Genomic DNA, 20,393 nt, shown 5'->3' on the forward strand with positions numbered 1-20,393 from the left:
TTATTTTTTTTATACATATACAGTTTACTCTTGAAGAACGTGGGTTTGAATAGCACAGATCCACTTATACACGGTTTCTTATGAATAAATATATTGGAACATTTTTTGGAGATTTGCGATAATTTGAAAAAAACTTTCAGACAAACCGCATATTGAAAAAATTTTTTAAAAGGTTAGGTATACCATGAATGCATAAAATATATGTAGATACTAGTCTATTTTATCATTTACTACTATAAAGTATACACAAATCTATTATAAAAAAGTTAAAATTTATCAAAACTTTTACTTACAGACCATACATGGCCATTTGTAGTTGAGAGAAATGTAAATAAACGTAAAGATGCAATATTAAATCGTAACTGCATAAAATTAACTTATTAATTAGCATGAAATAAAATTTTTATAATGATTCAGTCATTAGTGTATAGGCTAGGCTACCATAAAGCAATCATATTGCTGCTGCTTGGTTATCAGTGCATAAATTGTTATACCTGTAAATAAATATGAATTTTTTTTTCATGTTATCTTTTCATTTTTGATGTCTAGTGTTAGTAATACGTATAACATCTACAGTGTTTTGTATTATATAAGACAATATTTATGTAGATACTGACAGACAGATGATTCATCCTTTAAAAACAGGCGATGTAAACTTTTATTGATAAATACGGTATGGTACTATCAATGTATTTTCACTTCCTTATGATTTTCTTTAATAACATTTTTTTTTTTCTAGCTTACTTTATTGTAAGAATATAGTATATAATACATATAACATACAAAATATGAGTTAATCGACTGTTATGTTGATTAACATAAACCAGTCAACAATAGGCTAATAGTAGTTAAGTTTTCAGGGAGTCAAAAGTTATACGCAGATTTTCAAACACAGAGGTTGGCACCCCTGCGTTGTTCGAGGGTCAACTGTGTGTATATATATATATATTTTTTAATTTGTTGTTTTTTATGACATCCAGAAACCTGCTCTAGATACACCAAATCTGGAATAATGTGGTGGTTTCAGGATAAAATTCATCACAGGACAATGAATTCATCTTCCATCTAAAGCAGGGGTCGCGAAACTTCTTTGACCGTCGACCCCGTCAAGAGTTTCTTGACTTTTTATCGGCCCCTTCTATTTTACTATTACGTAATTATAATAGGACATGCAAAAAAGACGCTTATGTGAATTTTTAGATTGTTTATTTTATAGTTACAGTGTTTATTGTATGTATAATATAGTATATATTATTATATTGGCTTAATGTCAAAAGGGTACGTTTTTGTTTTTGACGTCCTTCTTAACATTACATATTTGATAGGAGGGATAAATAATATGTAAAATATAAAATTTAATTTAGATAACAAAATAACAATAATACAATCTTCCTTATATATATATGAAAATAAGACTTAAATAAAAGAGCCAATGGGCTTCGCTTTGCCGATGTAACATTATTTAAATGAAGTGGATATTAAATCCCAGATTCAGCATGAAACTCTTTGATTCTGATCTTTGAGTTTCTTATTCAGCTTTGAAATAATGTGGGATTTAATATCCCCCTTCATTTAAATAATGAAAATAAGACTTTTATTAACTTAGTATACAATTTACTAACGTTGTCAATGTGAAGGGTGTGCTTCGTGACTCTTGACAAGATTAGAAATGTTGAAAATTAGTAAGTTTCAGCCTTAAATCGCCATGGAATTCTATATCTAGCTTATTTCTTTGTTTTGTTAAAATGGAATTAACATGACTGAAACCAGCTTCAACCATGTACGTGCTGGCCGGGCAGGAACCACCGACATCCGTTTATTGGTAAATACTTTGCTTACTTGATTGGCCTCCGTAACTATTTTCATGACATTGCTCCATCTTACAAGTTCTATTCATGTATTTTCATGACATTGCTCCATCTTACAAGTTCTATTCGTGTCACTGTTCCCACGATTCACTCTTAATTGCATTGTCATTCAGGATGGAGGTGATCCGAGTTAACCAAATTAAATATTACCTACAATGATGTCTTATATTTTTCTATTGACCCCCAATCGACCTCTGAGCCCGAATCAGCCTCTAACAATGTTATATCGACCACTTTGGCGACCACTGATCTAAAGCAATCACAAATGTCCATGCTTTCTGCAGGATTCAACTCCCCTACCCCGTTAGTTGGAGAGTGAGTATGCTAACCATTTGGTTAAATAGGTTGGCAATAATTTTTCGTCATCTTTCACACTGTCATCCCTCTTAACATCAGGCACTTTGAAGTTACAGACCATACCATTGAAATAGCTCATTGGATATTATTACAAGAGAGACCTCCAGGGGGGTCAGGGACTCACTGAGGGAGGCCACATATATCATTCTTATTATCTACACTCACTACCTCCAAAGGCAATCCATTCCAATCACACACACACACACACACACTACTCTATAAGAGAAAAATCTAGCTCTCATGATTATGTTGACTTGCATTCATTCATTCTTAACTTCCATGGATATCCTCTTGTCCTTTCCCAACTCTATAAAATGAAAATTTTTATCTGTGAATCCTGCGTGACCTTTTTCAGATGATTGTAGGTCTCGATCACATATCACCCCCCTTCTCTCTTTCTTTCCATGCTTGGTTACTGTCTGCAGTCCAAAATTCTCAGTCTGTCCTCATAAGCTACAGTATACAGTCTCATGTTTAATACTGCCATTGTGCCCTCAATACTGTATGTATACATTACCTCAGAAACCAGGAAACTAGATCTGCACACAGCAGTCCAGATGAGATCATATCAAAGCCTTGTAAAGAAGCGAAATGATTTCCTTCTGAATTATACAGATATAAATACAAATCTGAGAGACTTGTTTTAGGGCAAACCATTAGCTCTAGTGAACAATAAGCACTATTTATATAGAGGTAAATAGGTAAATATAAAAAATCTGCAACTGTTCTTAGAATCTGACTCATTCTAAAAAATAAAATTAAAATAAATAAAAATAAAAATGTCGCCTGTCATCATGAGATCATCAGTGGAATGATCATGATCCCTTCCCACCCATAGAGAGCATTAATCATGGCATTTTGAACTCCATTTTTGTTTGCTTTTATTGCTGTTGTGCCTGCATGCACATGCATAACTTATATCCTTGTGCCAATGAAAATAATAGGTATAGCAGTATGAGGTGAAATATCAGCTAATAATAACTACATAAAAAGCTTAATTATCCCTAGATGTCTGTTTCTTCTGTTAAAGAAAAATATTATACCAAAAAAAGTCTTGCGATCTTCATAATATTTCCTACAATTGTTGTGAAGGTTAGTGCTTCAGGGCTGTCTCCTGTGCCACTCGATATGCAGCTGGAAATTAACCCATATTCAGCCTATTCCTAAGAAGGGCAACAAATCTTTATAATCAAAATTAGCATCCCTTTTCTTTCATTTTAATTATTTCTAAAGTAATGGCAAAAACCATTTATTATGGCTTCTTCACTATCTAGAACTCTCATCTAATAAATGATTGACATAAATCATTGGGATGGGAGGGGGGGTCATCCTGCTTATCTCGCTCATCTTTGGACGAAAGTCATGAAAAGGATTGCATAAAAAGTTCCCGTCATTTGATTTTCTGACTTCTGCCACTGATTTGCCAGTTTACATTATGGTTTTGCATTATATGTGATGGTGGACAGATCTTTATTTTCAAGCTTTACCAGTAATGATAAAGTTTCATAAGGCTATTCTTTTTCCTACAGTCTCCCTTCCATATATCAGTGATCTTCTCCATGTAACTGCAGATCCAATTCATAGTTTCACTGATAACAGTTGGCTACGCCCCTCCTGATTCGGCAATATCTTACACTGCAGAAGTCAACAAAGTGTTCCAGATATCATCTTCTACAATCCTCAATTTGATTCCCAAAGTGTGATCAACTATAATGTCAGTGCTTAAAATCCATTCTTACTTTTAATAGTATCCAAATCTCTGGACAAGAAAAGATTTCTCTTCTCTGATAACTCTAACCTTCAATCTTTCTTGCCATAAACATAATACAAATGTTGCCTCATTAACATCCCAGAAATTGGACTTTCTCTTTTATCTACAATGTTACTTTACATTTAATAAACAGCCATTAACTCTATGCAATTCACAAATCCATCCAGGCATTGAATATTGTTCTCACATTTAGATTAATGCTTGCGCACATTGTTTAAAAATGCAGTACATTATACAGTGGTAAGTAGGTTCATAGACCCACATGTCACTAATTCACACATTTCTTTCTTTCTTTCACACTTTCTTTCACATTTAGTTTCTGCTGCTTGTATTTACTAGAAATATTTCTGTGCTATTCGTTAGAATTTGTATTGTTAATTCAAGATTGTTTCAGTCTTTTGGAACAGCATATCCATGCATCGATTTCCTAGATTTTACAATCTTGTAGATTTTTGAATATGATGTCATGAAGTTTCTTCTCTCTCTCTCTCTGTTTTTCTATCCACAGTACTAATTTACAATAGGTTAAACAATCTGTTATGTATGGGATTATCATTTAAAAAAAAAATGATCAGTTACATTTATACTGCCTGACTTTTTTTTTTCTCCTGTATAACAGACAACCACTGTGACCTATTTGTTTTTTCTCTTCTGAGTAGAAGTGGAAAAACAAATTGGTTTTTCATTTTTTTGAAGAATTTTTTTAAATTAAATTTTTTCTTCAGTATTGATTCAGGTGCCACATCACTGTCATTTGGCTTTTTAGTGAACCATGAAATTTAATCCATTTTTAATTTATATTGCAGAAAGTAGTTTATTTCATTTTTTTAGGTGCATTCAGTAAAATATTGTGATTCATATTAAATTAATTTTTGTATGTATGCAATTACATTTTATAGATGCACTTTATTAAAATTTAGTATTTGAAATGCTTAAAAAAATTAGTTGAATATTATCCTTTTTTTTTTTCACTTGGATTATATGTAGGAGACAGAGGTGCTAAACATGTTGCAGTTATATATGTGCAGTAACTCTGCAATTTGAGATATAAGATGTACACAAAATGGATGCCCATGTTTTGTTTGGGTTTAAAATGGATCATTTTTATTGACATGTTTTCATGTCATTTGTCAGGCTATTTGTATGATAAAATTGGTTAAAAATATATTTGTAGTATCCAAAACTAGGTTGATGCTCCACTGCTTGTGTCAGATGTGGTGTTGGCATTATCATCCTTAAAAATTAATTCTTCACCTATAGCACCATGGAACAACTGAACATGATGTTGAAAAACTTCGTTGTAATATCGATCACCAATCTTAGTCCCTTTTTCCAGTATTTGTATCACATTGGTGCATCCATTAAGCATGATCCCTCCCTGCACCATGATCCCAGCACCGTCATATCTATTCCTTTCAAGAACATTCTCGTGATGGTAAGCATTACCACTTTCTTGACGACACCAGTTTAGGTGTCGTCAAGAATTGGAGGAAAGACTAAAATGACTCATGTAAAGAGTACATTAGCCCTTTGTTATCTTGTCCAATTTTTATGGATAAAACACCACTGAAAATGTGCTTTACAGTGAGCTGTGGATAAAGGGATGCAGACTACTGGCCTTTGGACATATTATTATTATTATTCCGGGCAACTCCAAAGAGTCGACAGATTCATCGAGGGAGGCCCAAACATCATGTCACGAACAACTATTCGACATTCGCACAGTATCTGTCATACCTCGCCTTGAACTCATTCACGGTCATAGCACCCACAACAGACTCTGGCAGCTTATTCCACTCATTCATTACTCTCCAAGTAAAAAACCTAGCTCTAACACCTCTGCTAACCACATTCTTGCCCAGCTTCCATGTATGGCCCCTAGTCCTCCCACCACCAGTCCTATTCTCAAAAATATCTTCTGGATTAATCTTATAGAAACCCTTCAGTAATTTCAATGTCTCAATCATATCATCCCTTTTCCGCCAATTGACCAGTTTTTGCAACCCACAAATCTTCAACCTGTTCTTATAAGGTTCATTCCACAGACCTGCTATCATCTTGGTCACTCGTCTCTGGATCCTCTCCCCATCAAATATGGGCCTACTAGTTGTAGATCTTGCCACATTTTGTTGGGATACCTGCATACCTGTGCTTGAATGGAGCTGACTTGCCATGTTGCGTCGATTACGTTTTGTTGTTATAACCAAAAATCTGTCTTCGTGCTCCATGGTAGAGCAAGGGTGATCTCTTAGCAAACATCTGGAACACATTCCATTGATTTGAAATGCTGCTCAGTGCCTGGACACAATGGTACATGAGATTCTAAACTTTCTGGCTCTATCAGTAATTCTGTAGCCTTCAAGCTTTTCAATAATTATTCCCCATTTGAAATCATCTAGATGTCTTTGAGACATTACAAGACATCCCAGTTAGCAACTTTATTCCTTCACAAAAAGAGCTTACTTCAAACACAATTTGCTTAGCACAGCCTTTTATCCTGTTGAGTGCTACCACGTGACCCCTTTGCACGCCATTCAAAAATTTGAATGTGTATCCACTTTCTACTCAAAATTGAGTCATACAAATTGCCACAGTTGATATAAATGGATTTGCAGTTGTAATCTTCAGAAATAATATTCATTCTTAGGTTTTGGACACCAGTTTATATATGGCAGTTTGTTTTAGAAATCAGTCTGTTAATACAGTTTTTTTTTTAAATTTGGATTTTATTCTTGATGGTGTATGCCATAGAGTGTAGGAAACTGGTAGTATAGACAACTGTTTTTAATCTTTTCTCTTCATAGTGGTCAGTGCAGCAGTAAATAAATGTAAAATATCAAATATAAAAGAGTAGAGATAACATACCAACCTTGGCAGTAAATAAATGTCTATTCAAGATAACTAAACCATTTATGATTATTTCAATAGGTCCCCAAGAACAGAAACTGTTCCTACTTATTGGAAATTTGCAAGGATAATACCAATTCATAAGGGAATTCATGATGTGAAATGGAAACCGTTAGTATGCCAATAACTTACAATAAGTGGCCTATAGATTTCCATATAATTCTCATATAAGTTCCTGCTTTGTAGTTCAGCATGTAACCTTTTCTGAATGGAACATTCATAAGCTTACTCATTACCCAAGTGAGTACCACATGATCACTGCCACCAACCTGAGGCAGAATAGTTACATCTTTAATGGAAACTCCCTCTGACACTATGATCAGATCTAACACTCTTCATATGTGATATTATATATGCATATGTTATTCCAAAATGTATTTCCTTTCTTATAAGAAATAACACTCCTCCTCTCCCTTTCCTCCACGTGATCTCTCTTGACAGTATTATAATTCTCCTCATGCAGTTCCCTATTGAGAACCTCTCTATTAAGCAAGTTTCATTAACTTCTGTTACATGCAACACAGTAACTTATTTTTTAAATTTCATGTAGTAGTATAAAGAAATTTTGAACTCCTGAAATCATGTTTTGAAGACAGTTTCCTCACTTTTCCTACTTACTGGCCAGGAAGTAGGAAAATCTTCTCTGTTATGATGACTGTCACGATCCTTCAAATTTCTTAAGCATATCACAGCAGTTAGGGCTTTCCCATTTTGAGGGGAACAGTAAACACCCAAGCATATGCTGTCTTTACAGAACTATGGTTACTAATACAGTGATTTCATACATTGAGAAATCCATGATCATGCCTATACATAGTTTATTTTAAAATAATTAAAGACTAAACAAGGATATTTTATTAGTCATTATTTTTGAAACTTGGGACCGAATAGTTTTGCTTGCACCAAAACACTGGTGGCTTCATTGGAGTTTATAATAGGTACAAAAATATAAAAATAGACAACAAAGTTGTCCAAATGCTGAAAAATCATTACTAAAGAAAATAAATCAATTCATCCTAAATATGAAGTCACATGCCATGCATTAACTGTCATCAGGCAAAGACTGAGGATATTATTGTATGGGCACCTCCATGGAGTCCGAAAACAGACAAAGCACTCACAACTGACTCTGGCAACCCATTCCACTCATTCACAACTCTCCGAGCAAAAAATGTAGTCCCCACACTGCTATGAACCACACCCTTATTCAACTTCAAGGGATGACCTCCTGTTCTGGTCCCTGTAGCCAAATGTTGAAATATTTCCCCTGCATCAATCTATCTATAAAACCCTTTAAGCAACCTAAATGTTTCTATCTTATCCCCTCTTTTTCTCCCATCAGCATACTTTTGCAATCCACACATCCTCAATCTATCGTCATAGGGAACATTCCAGAGACCACTCATCATCTTGGTCAATTGACTCTGAATCTTCTCCACTGCTTCCTCATTCCCTCTCAAAACTCAAGAGACCAGATCTGAGGCCAAGTAATCTTATGGGCTACCTTAGCAATATGCCCTCTAAACTTTAACTCTTTGTCTACCACCACCCCTAAATCTCTAGCTTCATCTATTACCTGGAGTACAGTTCCATCAATGTGGTACATAGCTTGTAATCTATTTATCCCAAAATGCATAACTTTACATTTCTCCAAATTAAACTGACACCCATTATGTTTTGCCCATACTGACAGCATGTTTAAATCATCCTGCAAACTCCCCACATCACCTTGATTAACTGTTACTCTACCTAATTTTGCTCATCAGCTTACAACTGAATATTTCCTTCAGGTTATTTCCTATATCATTTATGTACAAAATAAACATTAGTGGTCTCAGCACTAAGCCTTGCGGCACACCACTAGTCATCTGTCACCTTGATTCTGCCCCTCCATATACCAATTTTTGATATCTGCCAAGGGTCGCTTAAGGGTTAAAGCCAAATAACTGGAATGACTACATATCACCTTTCAGGAATGTGGAGAACTGATTGGAATTACTGGCCTAATATCCACTCCTCACCTTCATGTGGTGTGCCTCGTTAATAGGTATCTACTGGGTACAGAACGAACATGGATGGACTGGCAATTTGGACTTAGCCGACCAAATTGTACTCTCTGTTGGCTTGAACCACAAACTTCTTCCAATAGTTGACCATTTCGCTGCTCACCCTGGTTCCCTGAAAAAAAACAGCAGGAGCCTTGAAATACCCCAGCTATCATGAAATCTCAACATGTTGTAACATCATGCCCCCTGCCAATTCTTCAGTGAACCAAGGTGAACAGTGATAAGTCAGCTACTGACACAAGCTCCAACTCAACATCTAGAAGAAGACGAAGAATAAACCTGACATCAGAAGAACTGAAGATAGAAACCATCAATATAAGGAATTTGAATGGAAAGGAAATCGAACTTGCAGAAGAATTGGAAAAGTACCATGTGGACATAATTGACATTACTGAGACAAAAAATAAAAACTAGGGAGATCTTACTAAATATTAAGTGTAGGATGTTATTTTCAGACAATAATGATCAAGGAAAGGAAGGAGTAGCAATAGCATTCAATACCAAACATGAAGATAAACATCTGGTTTGGAAGACAATTTAAAGTAGAGTTATGTGGATATACTTCAAAAATGGGGAGATGGACGATGAAACTTATTTGTACTTGCGGTTTCACAGGAGGTTCTTCTAAGGAAGAAGTGGGGGAAATTTTTGAGTTATTACAACAGGCAGCTGTCATAAAGAAAATGGAAAAAGTGGTCCTTGTTGGAGACCTGAACAGCAGAGTAGGAAATGAATCTCACCAGCTATATAGGAAGATTTTGGGAAAATTTGGAGAAAACGACAAACTTAATAATAATGGCAAGTATTTACTGGACTTCTGCTCAGGACATGGACTAGTCATTACTAACACCATGTTAACTGTTAACATCGACATAAAAATGTGCATAAGTTCACATGGAGAGAAGACACAAGAAATAAGAAAAGCTTCATTGACTACGTCATTGTTGATAGTGATAACAATCTGGTTCAGGATACGAGTGTATAGAGGATTTGAAATTGGAAGTGACCACTACTTAGTACTAAGCAGGATAAAAATGGATATCATATTGAAAAGAATGGTATGTAAGAAAGTTTTAAAAAGAATTAAAGTTGAGCAGTTTTTACAAGCAAATTGTAGACTTGACTTTACAAACACTATTGAAGAAAAAAATGAAACAAATTGAAAACAAGAACCAAACCTTGGTCCTTGTCTTGTTCACTGGCAAACTCTGAAGAAGACATTGATTGATTCAGCTAGGGAGGCATGTGGTGAAGTTATCTGCAAGGAAAGCAAAATGAGAACACCATGGTGGACAAAAAAAGTTTAAGAAGCAGTCCTGTAAAAGAAGAAAGCATATCAAAAGTTTCTAGCAAAGAAGTCAGCGGACATCCTAAAAGAATAGAGAAAAATATCTCGCACCAGACTGCTTCAAATGAACAGCCATCTTCCTGCTTATCTCCTATTCTTTTTTGGCTGCAGTTCATCCTCTGTCATCAGCAGTACTTCCCTTCCCCCATTGTGTCTTCTCTATCATCCTTGAAAATACTAATCACTTCACATTCCATCCCTGTAATTACATCATGCGCTGTTAGCCAAGTCTCACTAATCCCTATAACTTTTGGTGACATTGCACTAACCAATTCCAAAAACTTCTCTCGCTTGTTCCTGATACTTCTGGCATTAGTATATAGAAATTGCAGCATTCCTTTAAGTCTGCACTCATCTTTACTTTCTGATTTGACTACCCTATTCAATATTTTTGCTTGAGAGACTAGATTTCACTTCATGTGTGCCTTCACACAAACTCACCTATTTCCATCCTAATTGCTATGTTTTCCTAAATTTGCACTTCAGCATGCTCAGTGAATAAAGCTCTAGACACCTAACACCAAAACCATTTCGATGCAATCCATCAGCATTATAGAAATCTTTCCTTCCTTCTGTAAAACACAGACCACAGATAGGCAAAATCAAAATTCAAGATGTTGAAGTACTTAATGAGAGATTTCTAGATGTCTGTTATTCAGGTCTGGATTTTTGTTCAAAAATCTGTGTGAATGGATAATTGTAATGGGTTTTTTAAGAAGTCTGGTGGAGTAACAGTTTTCTTCTAAATGCAGCATGGTCAAAATATCCCAGTTTAATGTATGCTTATTGGTTGAGGTATGGTTCGCAAGACTAGTTATTTCTTTTCATTTTATGCTTAACATCTCCATCATGTTGTTTCTTTCTCCCTTCAAATCCACAGGTTGGCTGTTGATTTGAGGGGAGAAAGGTATTCTGTATATTTCCAGGTGTTTGTTAAAGGGGGGGGGGGGGTGCTGTCCTTAGGAGACCTGAGTAGGCTGCAGATGGTTTCATTCAGCTTGAAAGTCACTGTGATGTTAAGTCCTTTATGAGAAGTAATCTTAAATAAACTGCTTAATCAGTCTACTCAAATAATCTACTGAAAAATCAATTTGCTGCAATTATAAACTGTAAAGGTTCTGCATGCTGGAAAATCTCTCTTGTTATTGTCATTGTTGTTTAAATCAACATCATTACAAAATGATTATGAACTGTCATGCTTCACTTCAGTTTCTTCCATCAGAATCTAGCTACTTAAAGTAGCTAGACATTTTATTTTTCTTCCTCAAACTATGGATTTTTGCCTCTCTAAGTTGCTTCTTTCTTCTCTTGTACGAATGTCTTCTCTAATATTAGGTTCACTTCTTTCTACTAACGGTTTCTCTTTTTCAGAACAACGTATCTGAGTGATTTGTTCACAAATGTAGGATTTGTGAACCTGGTTTGCTTTCTGTACCTTCTTCCCATATTTTATGACTACTGCACTGCACAATCCCAGGCTTCCTTGCTTAAACATCTATTACATTTTGGTTTAATTCTTCAATTCTTGTGTACTGCTTTATAAATTGCATAACATGCATTTCTTCTTGATATACCTTCATTTTACTTCACATATTCAGTATGACTATCATGTGGATATGTGAATTTCCATTTCTTCAGAAAAATTCTCATCCACTTTCCACCCCCCCTCCCCTCCCTTAATCTGTCTCTACTCATAGTTAATAATGGCTTGAAACAAAATTTCTATTATGTTTTACTTACTATTTACTTCGACATATAAAAATTAGCACTGCTTGAACAGGTTTGAAAAATAACAATTCAGAATTAGAGAAAAAAGTGCTGTTGACAATCAGAGATTAATAATATTTAGTGTACTTTTTCAAAAAGTAAATCAACTGAATTTTATTTGTCAGTAGCAACATAGAAAAGTATTCTTGGGAGAGGGAAATTGTACTGTCTTTTTTTTTTTATCAGTGCCAGGTAGAGGGATCCACCCTCATAGTCACATAATACTTTAGAATTTTATTTAATATTTACTTATTTTATTTTATTTACTTAATGAACGTTAAGTTTTTTTATTTTATACTTATGATTTCACTTTTGTTTATATAATTGTAGATTCGATCTGATTTTTCTAATTCTTGATCCCCAAGATGAGCTGTATGACAGAAGATTAGCCAGGCACCTGGTATCATTGTACCACAGAACACGAGAAGAAGAGGAAGAGGAGTTTCTGGTTAATAAAATTTTATTTTGATCATGACTTTGTAGTTTCATGTGATTTCCTCCATTTTTTGAAAACATGTTTAGATTGGAACTTAAGCTTACATGTAGTTCTTTGTCTGGAAAGAGAGAGAGAAATACTATTAAATTCTGATTTGAATAACATACATACATAAACAGGTTTATTGTTTTCATGTACAATAGAATTCTGTTATTTGGGACAAATCTTGAAGAACAAAAACCAAATTGAGAAAATTGCCAGAGTTTCCTTCGCTTATTTGAGACAACAAGCTGTTTATTTAAGATAGGAGACTGCAGTTCTTGAGATTATCCCTCTGAGGTAATTGCGTGTAAATGGTCGTTAGTTTAGGGATTATTGGTACAAGTAGAGCAAAGGTTATTCTGTTTAATGCAGCTTGTAAATGACTCATCAGCTTTGTTCCATGCATATTTTACATAACGCATGTTAATGACTCATCATTCCTCTTACCAGTTCAGGGTTATATAGCGTATTGCTTTTTTGAGGGGAATAGTTTCTAACATAGTGTCAGTTGCATGCATTTCACATCTTTCATGCAGAGCCAACACCTAACAGAAAAGTAAAAAGACTTTTCAGTACTCTGTTTTTGGATAATTTTGTTTTTAAATTTATAAAATTTTGGACCCTTAGCAAGATGCCACATAAAGATTTTCTACTAACCAAAAAAAATTGCCCTACTAGACCAAATCAAAGGCCATTTGCCCAGTTTTAATCATTGTTGTGACAGAGATAACTGGGGTAATGAAATCTGTGATTGCATGCTTGATACAACAGCAAAATAAACTTCGAGAACCATGGAAAAACAAAGAACATCCCATAAACGGAACATAGAATCTTTTTAACTATTAAACAATTTTAACAATTTGGTCCAAGAGACATGCATTTAAAATATTATTCAATAATGACCGTATATTATATAAATAGGAGATCGACGATGATGTATTCCTTCATAATTGTATATACGTTTACATTATTATCTGTTGGCACATCACTTAATTCATCAATTTCCGCTAGTGTCAATGAATAGATATTGGAAACAATTGGTTCTATCTATACGTTCACTGGGCATCTATGGATGCCATATGGTCACTCCGATTCTCGGTGATGTGCTACACTAGGCCTCGCCATGTAGTCTTGTTGTTTGCTTTTCTGGAGGCCTCAAATCTCTGAAGATCAGTCACTCCACATGCACCATCCATCCATCTCATTGATGGTCTACCCTTTCCTCTTTTTCCAGGAACTTTACCTTCTATTACTGTTCTGAGAAGTCTCCCTTCCATCCTTTCTATGTGTCCAAAATATTTTAACTTTCTTCTGTCAGTATCCTTAAGGAGCTTTAAAGTTCTACTGATCTTTTCTATCACCCATTCATTTGTACGCTTTTCAGTATACAGTCTTCTGTAACACCACATCTCAAAAGCAGATATTTATTTCTTATCTTACTTCTTTAGGTTCCAAGTCTCACATCTATAAGTCGTTGTTGGAAAAACAACTGCATCCAAAATCCTCAACTTTGTTCCCATGAAGATAGATCAGTCCTTCCAGATTTTAGACAAGTCTCTGACTGTTCTCTTTGCCATTCCTAATCGTCTGAACAGCAATTCTTCACATTAATAATGGTTCCCAGGTACTCAAACTTGCTGACATCCTCAATTCTTTCTCCCTTAAGGTACACTTGTTTCTCAAGAGCCTCCCCTGTTTGTATTTCCTTTGAGAACCATAATCTTTGTCTTGCTAGGATTGAGTTGAAGTCCTCTGTTATTACTGATCTTGTTAACTTTATCAAGAATTAGTCCTAGTTCTTCCATGTCATTACAAAGAAGTACTGTATCATCAGCATACCTCAGATTACTGATCAATCTACCTCCTATCCTAATTCCTGTCTTGAACTTAGCCAATGTTTCACGTATGATATCCTCCACACATATACTAAACAAGTGAGGAGAAAATAAACATCCTTGCCTGACTCCTTTTCCAACTTGAAGCCAGTCAGTATCCAACACCTGTTCTTACCATGGCTTCTTGCTCCTTGTACAAGTTGACTATAAACGTGATAGTGTGTTGAGGAAAACTCATTCTTTTCATTACTTGTCACAGTTTCACATGCTCAACATAGTCAAAAGCTTTAGAGCAGTCTAAGAAACACATTACCAGAGGGAGTCTGAATTCTTTATATTTTTCTATGATCTAAGGCAAAGAATCTGATCTCTGGTGCCCTTACCTTTCCTAAAACCTGCTTGTTCCTTGGGCATCTCTGCCTCAACTTTGGCCTCAATCCTATTTAGCATGATCTTCAATAAAATTTTGCTTGCATGAGATATTAAATAGTTCTATAGTTCTAGCATGCCTTCATATCACCTTTCTTATGTAGTGGTATGAAAATCAACTTTTCCAGTCTCTAGGCCATGATCCTTGTAATCAATCTATGAAACACTCTTATCCTCCATCCCCTGTGGCCTTGATTAATTCTGCATGGGATTTCATCTGCACCTAGGGCCTTATTGCTGTTACGCTGCTTAACTGCTCTTTCAACTTCATGCCTAAATGGAGGAGGTTCCTAATCAAAATTTTCCTGGTGAGAGGGTTCCACATTTTCTTTATCCACTCTGCTGTACAATTCCTGGTGAGAAACTGTATTCTTTCCATCTGTTTTTGATTTCCAACTCTTCTGTTAGTAATGCTCCATTCCTGTCTTTGATGACATTCAATTTAGGCTTAAACTTGTGCTTTAAGTCACGAACTAAAAAAACATCCTTTTATAATTGTTCCTCTTCATCTGGAACTCTATCTCTTCACAATTTATTAGTATAGAACTTTTCTTTGTCCTGCTCTTCTGACTTTTCTATGTAATTTCTTGTATTCTTCAGTCCCTGTGTCTCTTTGTTTTTCCAACCACCTTCTTTTGATTAGTTCCCATGTTGAATCTGATATCCATGGGTCTCTTAGTCTTCTTATTGGGCCAAGATACTTCTTCGCTGTATTCCTGTATTATCACCTTGACTCCTTCCCAAAGCATTTCTGGTGAGTTCTCCTCATTGGTCTCCAAAAAATCATCCAACCAAGTTGATTTCTTCTGTGAATCCATTAAGAATTACTCTAACATCCAATCTAGTGGGATATGCCTGACCTGAAAGTTTTTGGAGTCTTAGTCTTACTTTGGCTCTTACTAACTGATGGTCTGTACCACAATCTGCTCCAGGACAAGTATGCACATCAGAAATGCTCGTCTTCCACCGCTGGAGAGCCAGGATGTAATCAATCTGGTGCCTTGACCTATCAATGTCAGCTGTCCAAGTAGAGGTCCATCGTGGATGTTTCTGGAAGCAGGTATTGGTAATAACTAATCTGTTAGCACGGACAAATTCCAACATTCTTTCACCATGGGTGTTACGTTCACCCAGACCAAACATGCCACACTCCGGCCTGACTCTCATACTCTTTCCCACTTTTGCATTTAAGTCCCCCTAAGATGTAAAGTATGTCTCTCCTTGGTAGGCAGTCCAGAACAGTTTGTAAGTTTTCATAGAATTTCTCACTCTCTTCATTGGGTCTATCCATGTGGGGGTGCATTGACTACCACAATTGATACATTGGTAGGATGAGCCTAAAGTCTTATAGAAAGTATCCTATCATTAACAGGGTTATAACCAAGAAGGCTTCTTGCCTGAATTGTCTTCATTATCACAGCTACCCCATGATGCTTTGAGCCTTCTGAGTAAAGAACTAGCTTAGCATCCTGTCTTTTGAAGTGACCTTCCCCGTTCCATCTGGTCTCTGTAATTCCCAGGATGTCAATTTTATACCTATCCATCTCTTTACAGACAATCTCAAGAGTACTATCTGTAGACCCCGAACATTCCATGTGCCTGTAAAATCCCTTCTAAGATTAATCTTATAACTTCTTTGTTACTCATTCACAGTATCACTGACTTTTGATGGAGACTGTAATATACTTCTCGAACAGGATCCTCTGCTTAACCCCTGAACTCGGCTCTGATTATTCTTCACAACAACCGATGCAGCATGAGATGTGTTATAAGGCACAACCATATTAGCATTTTGGAGTGAAGTCACTTCAAGAAGAAAGTGGACTGGTAGAATTGCAGAGGCCCTTTTCTCATTTTATCTGGAAGCAGCCCTAGCCCTTGAATACTCTAATAGCATTAGGGGGAAGGAGCAAGAAGAAAAGAAAGAAAAAAAAGGGGAGGGACTAGTCTACAGATAATATAACAAATGTATATTACATGAAGTAAGGCATGGTCCAGCATCAGGTACCTCGGGTTTGCCATGCCCGTACTCACTAAAGCGAGCCCTTGAAGCAAATAATTGGTTAAGAATTGTTATTTAATGAGCTTGATTTGAAAATACCCTATGAGAATTTTTACTGATTACTCACTGTCTTCTTTTTTTTTTGTTATGAAAATATCACATTTTTATTATTATGCTGACTTTTTGGAGAAAGAGCATGGGTGAAGGTACAGAACCCTCGGATACTTCAATATTGATAGAGAAATCTGATGAGAGGAACACAGGCCTTTCCATATCCCGTGTCCAAAGGTGGGAGAGATTAGTGAGGATGTTTGCTGTAGAATGAGAATGGCAGAATCCATATTGGTGATCACTAATTAAGTCTCCATGTAGTGAATAAGCTGGTTGTTGATCCTTCTCCATCATTTTTGAAAGTACTGATGTGAGAGTAATGGGATGATAATTAGATGGCTGACATTTGTTTCCTTTCTTTTAGTGTTGCATGGTGATCAGCATTCATTTTAGAAATTATGGTCTTTACAACCGTATTAAATAACTATTTTAATTTCCCAACCTTCATATTAAGTAAGGTCATCATCTGGAGTATATAAATATACAAGGACAAGCTGAGTTACATTTCACACAGTAAGCTAAAGAAATAATGATTTGATCACTGGTGGTTATTCTACTGGCCTGACCTCTAGTAAAAAAAAAAAAAAAATACAGATAAAATTACAAATCAATTAATTATTTAGAAATTACATCAAAGCTAAATTCTATTTAAGATAACATGAGAGAAACATTCTTTCTTATAGATAGTTTTCTTAGAGTAACAATGATATCCTATTTTTAACATTACAATTCTTATATTAGATTTAGGATTCTGGATTATCTGCAGTCCTGTTTATAGTTAACTCTTAGAGATAAAGGTTTCATGGGTAGAATATGTGCCTTCCATATGCTTGGGATTTTTAGACCATCATTATTGTTCAGATTGGGGTGGTTGATAAGAATCTCACAGGCTTCCTTAAATTTGTGTTCATATCATGTTTTGGTGTGATGTAAACAACTTTCTGATCACGCCCTGAATACTTTACATAGAATTGACTGGAAAAAAAGCACGTTGTTTACATCACACCAAAACATGGTATGAACGTAAATTTAAGGAAGCTTGTAAGATTCTTATCAACCACCCTAATCTGAACAATAATGATGGTCTAAAAATTCCAAGCATACAGAAGGCACATATTTTATCCATGAAACCTTTCTCCCTAAGAGTTAACTATAAACATGACTGTAGCTAATCCAGAATCCTAAATCTAATATAAGAATTGTAATGTTAAAAATAGGACATCATTGTTACTATAAGAAAACTATCTATAAGAAAGAATGTTTCTCTCATGTTATCTTAAAGAATTTAGCTTTGATGTAGTTTCTAAATAATTAATTAATTTGTAATTTTATTTGTATTTTTTTTTTCTTTCACTAGAGGTCAGGCCAGTAGAATAACCGATGATCAAATCATTGTTTCTTTAGCTTACTATGTGAAATGTAACTCAGCTTGTCCTTGTATATTTGTATTTACTCCAGATGTTGACCTTAATATGAAGGTCGAAACGTCAGGAAATTAAAATAGTTATTTATAACAATAATTTACTTATAACAATATAGTTATTTATATTGTTGTTACAGACCTGGTGGATTGGTTGCTGGTGATGAAGAAATGCATCACCAATAGAAAAGGTGAGTGCGAAAAGAGTAATCATAATGGGAGACTTTAATTATCCAAATATTGATTGGGTAGCAGTAGAATCTCATGAGAAGAATCGAAATGCATTTATTGAGCTGTTGCAGGACAACTTCCTCAAGCAGCATGTGACAGAAGGAACTTGAGGTCAAAGAGTGTTAGATTTGATTATAGTGTCATTGTGCGGTTTCAGTTAAAGACATAACTATTCTGCCTCCAGTTGGTGACAGTGATCATGCGGTACTCACTTGGGCAGTGACTAAATTTATGAATGTTCTATTCAGAAAAGGTTACATGCTGAACTACAAAGCAGGAAATTATGACCAACTGAGGAGTATACTGAGTCCAGTGGAATGAGATCTGTTACTGGATGGAAAGAATATCGGCAGTGCATGGGAAGCATTTAAACAATACTTAGATGATGTGATATCAGAATGTGTCCCGAGAATTCAAAGAATAAATAGAGTAGGAGTCAAATGGATGTGTAATCTTATTAACACGTTTGCTGCCAACTATGAGTATACTCGTAGTTGGTAAACCAGCCACACAAGCCAGCTACAAGTATACTCGTATGATGCTTACCGCTGGCAACGAGATTACTGTACTGACCTTGAAGAAGTGAAAATGCTTGGCTTGTGGAGCTAGCATCAAAACTGTGTATTCTCATAGATGGTATATGCTCTGCACAAGCCAACTACGAGTATACTCGTATGACGCTTACTACCGGCAACAAGATTACTGTACTGACCTTGAAGAAGTGAAATTGCTCGGCGTACGGGAACAGACTATGCCGAAGTAGCGTGGCAGCTAACGTGTTAAGCAAGAGATTCGTAAGAAAAGGACAATGTGGAAGGAATACTGTTTGCATAAGGATGACGTTCGTTATGAACGAGCAGGTTAGAATAGTCACAACGGTTGTATGGAAAGCGAAGGCTCTGCGTGCTAAAGACAACCCACAAGAATTCTATTGATATGCTGCAAGTAAAAGAAAGAATGAATATGAAAGAGTAACTCTTCTAAATCCAGATGCCATGAGGTTACAGGTGCAGAAGAGGTTGTTCAGTTAATGAGCGCCCATTTCATTAAAAGCTATAAACCTGGCGAACACAGCATTGAGCTCACTGTTACCTCTTCACTAGATGAAGAACCTCAGGTGTGTGAGACCGAGGTATTAGAGCTGTTGCACAAACTGAATAAGAATTCAGCAATAGGGACTGATGGAATATCATCACATGTGCTAAAAGAGTGTTCAGCTGAACTGGCCATTCCTTTGACCAGGATGTTTAATATGAGTCTCAGAACAGGGAAGATTCTGCAGGAATAGAAGGAATGTATGGTAATTCCATTGCACAAGGGTGGTGCAAAGACCGATGTATCCAACTATCAACCAATTAGTATCTCAGGAGTGGTGAAGATTTTGGAAAAATTGATTAGGGCCTACATTCAGAAATGGGTTGACAGTGAATCTCTACTTTGCAATGAACAACATGGGTTTACTAAGGGAAGGTCATGTTTTAGCAACTTGCTCACATTCTATAACAATGTTGTCATTGAACTAGACGATGGGAATGGATACACCATGATACTTTTGGATTTTGCTATAGCTTTTGACAGAATACAGCATGGCAGACTGCTGCATAAATTGGAGAAAATGGGTTTGAGTCATACAATATTAACATGGATAAGAGGATGGCTGACTGAGATATTAAAAAGAGGTATAAGGGAGATCTGATTCTGGAAGGTCAGCATGATTATAGACAGAGAGCTTTTGTCCCTTCGGACGGCTGTGCCGAAAATATATATCTTCTTTCTTCTCTTCTCTCTGATTCCTGATGCCAC

The 20,393-nt window shown here is 35.7% G+C and overlaps 1 protein-coding gene across 3 annotated transcripts in view; it reads left to right on the forward strand.

Moving 5' to 3' along the window:
• Window positions 1-20,393, forward strand: part of dpa (disc proliferation abnormal) — a 238,270-nt gene that overhangs the window by 176,264 nt on the left and 41,613 nt on the right. For all 3 annotated transcript variants that reach the window (XM_090398134.1, XM_090398132.1, XM_090398133.1), the window contains exon 17: window positions 12,415-12,532. In XM_090398134.1, the coding sequence (XP_090254260.1) occupies window positions 12,415-12,532 (118 nt within the window). The remainder of the gene's footprint in view (window positions 1-12,414; window positions 12,533-20,393) is intronic.

This window comes from Typopeltis vanoorti, chromosome 9 (genome assembly GCF_054136105.1).
Source record: "Typopeltis vanoorti isolate ZY-2024b chromosome 9, IOZ_Tvanoo_1.0, whole genome shotgun sequence".
NCBI lineage: Eukaryota > Metazoa > Arthropoda > Arachnida > Uropygi > Thelyphonidae > Typopeltis > Typopeltis vanoorti.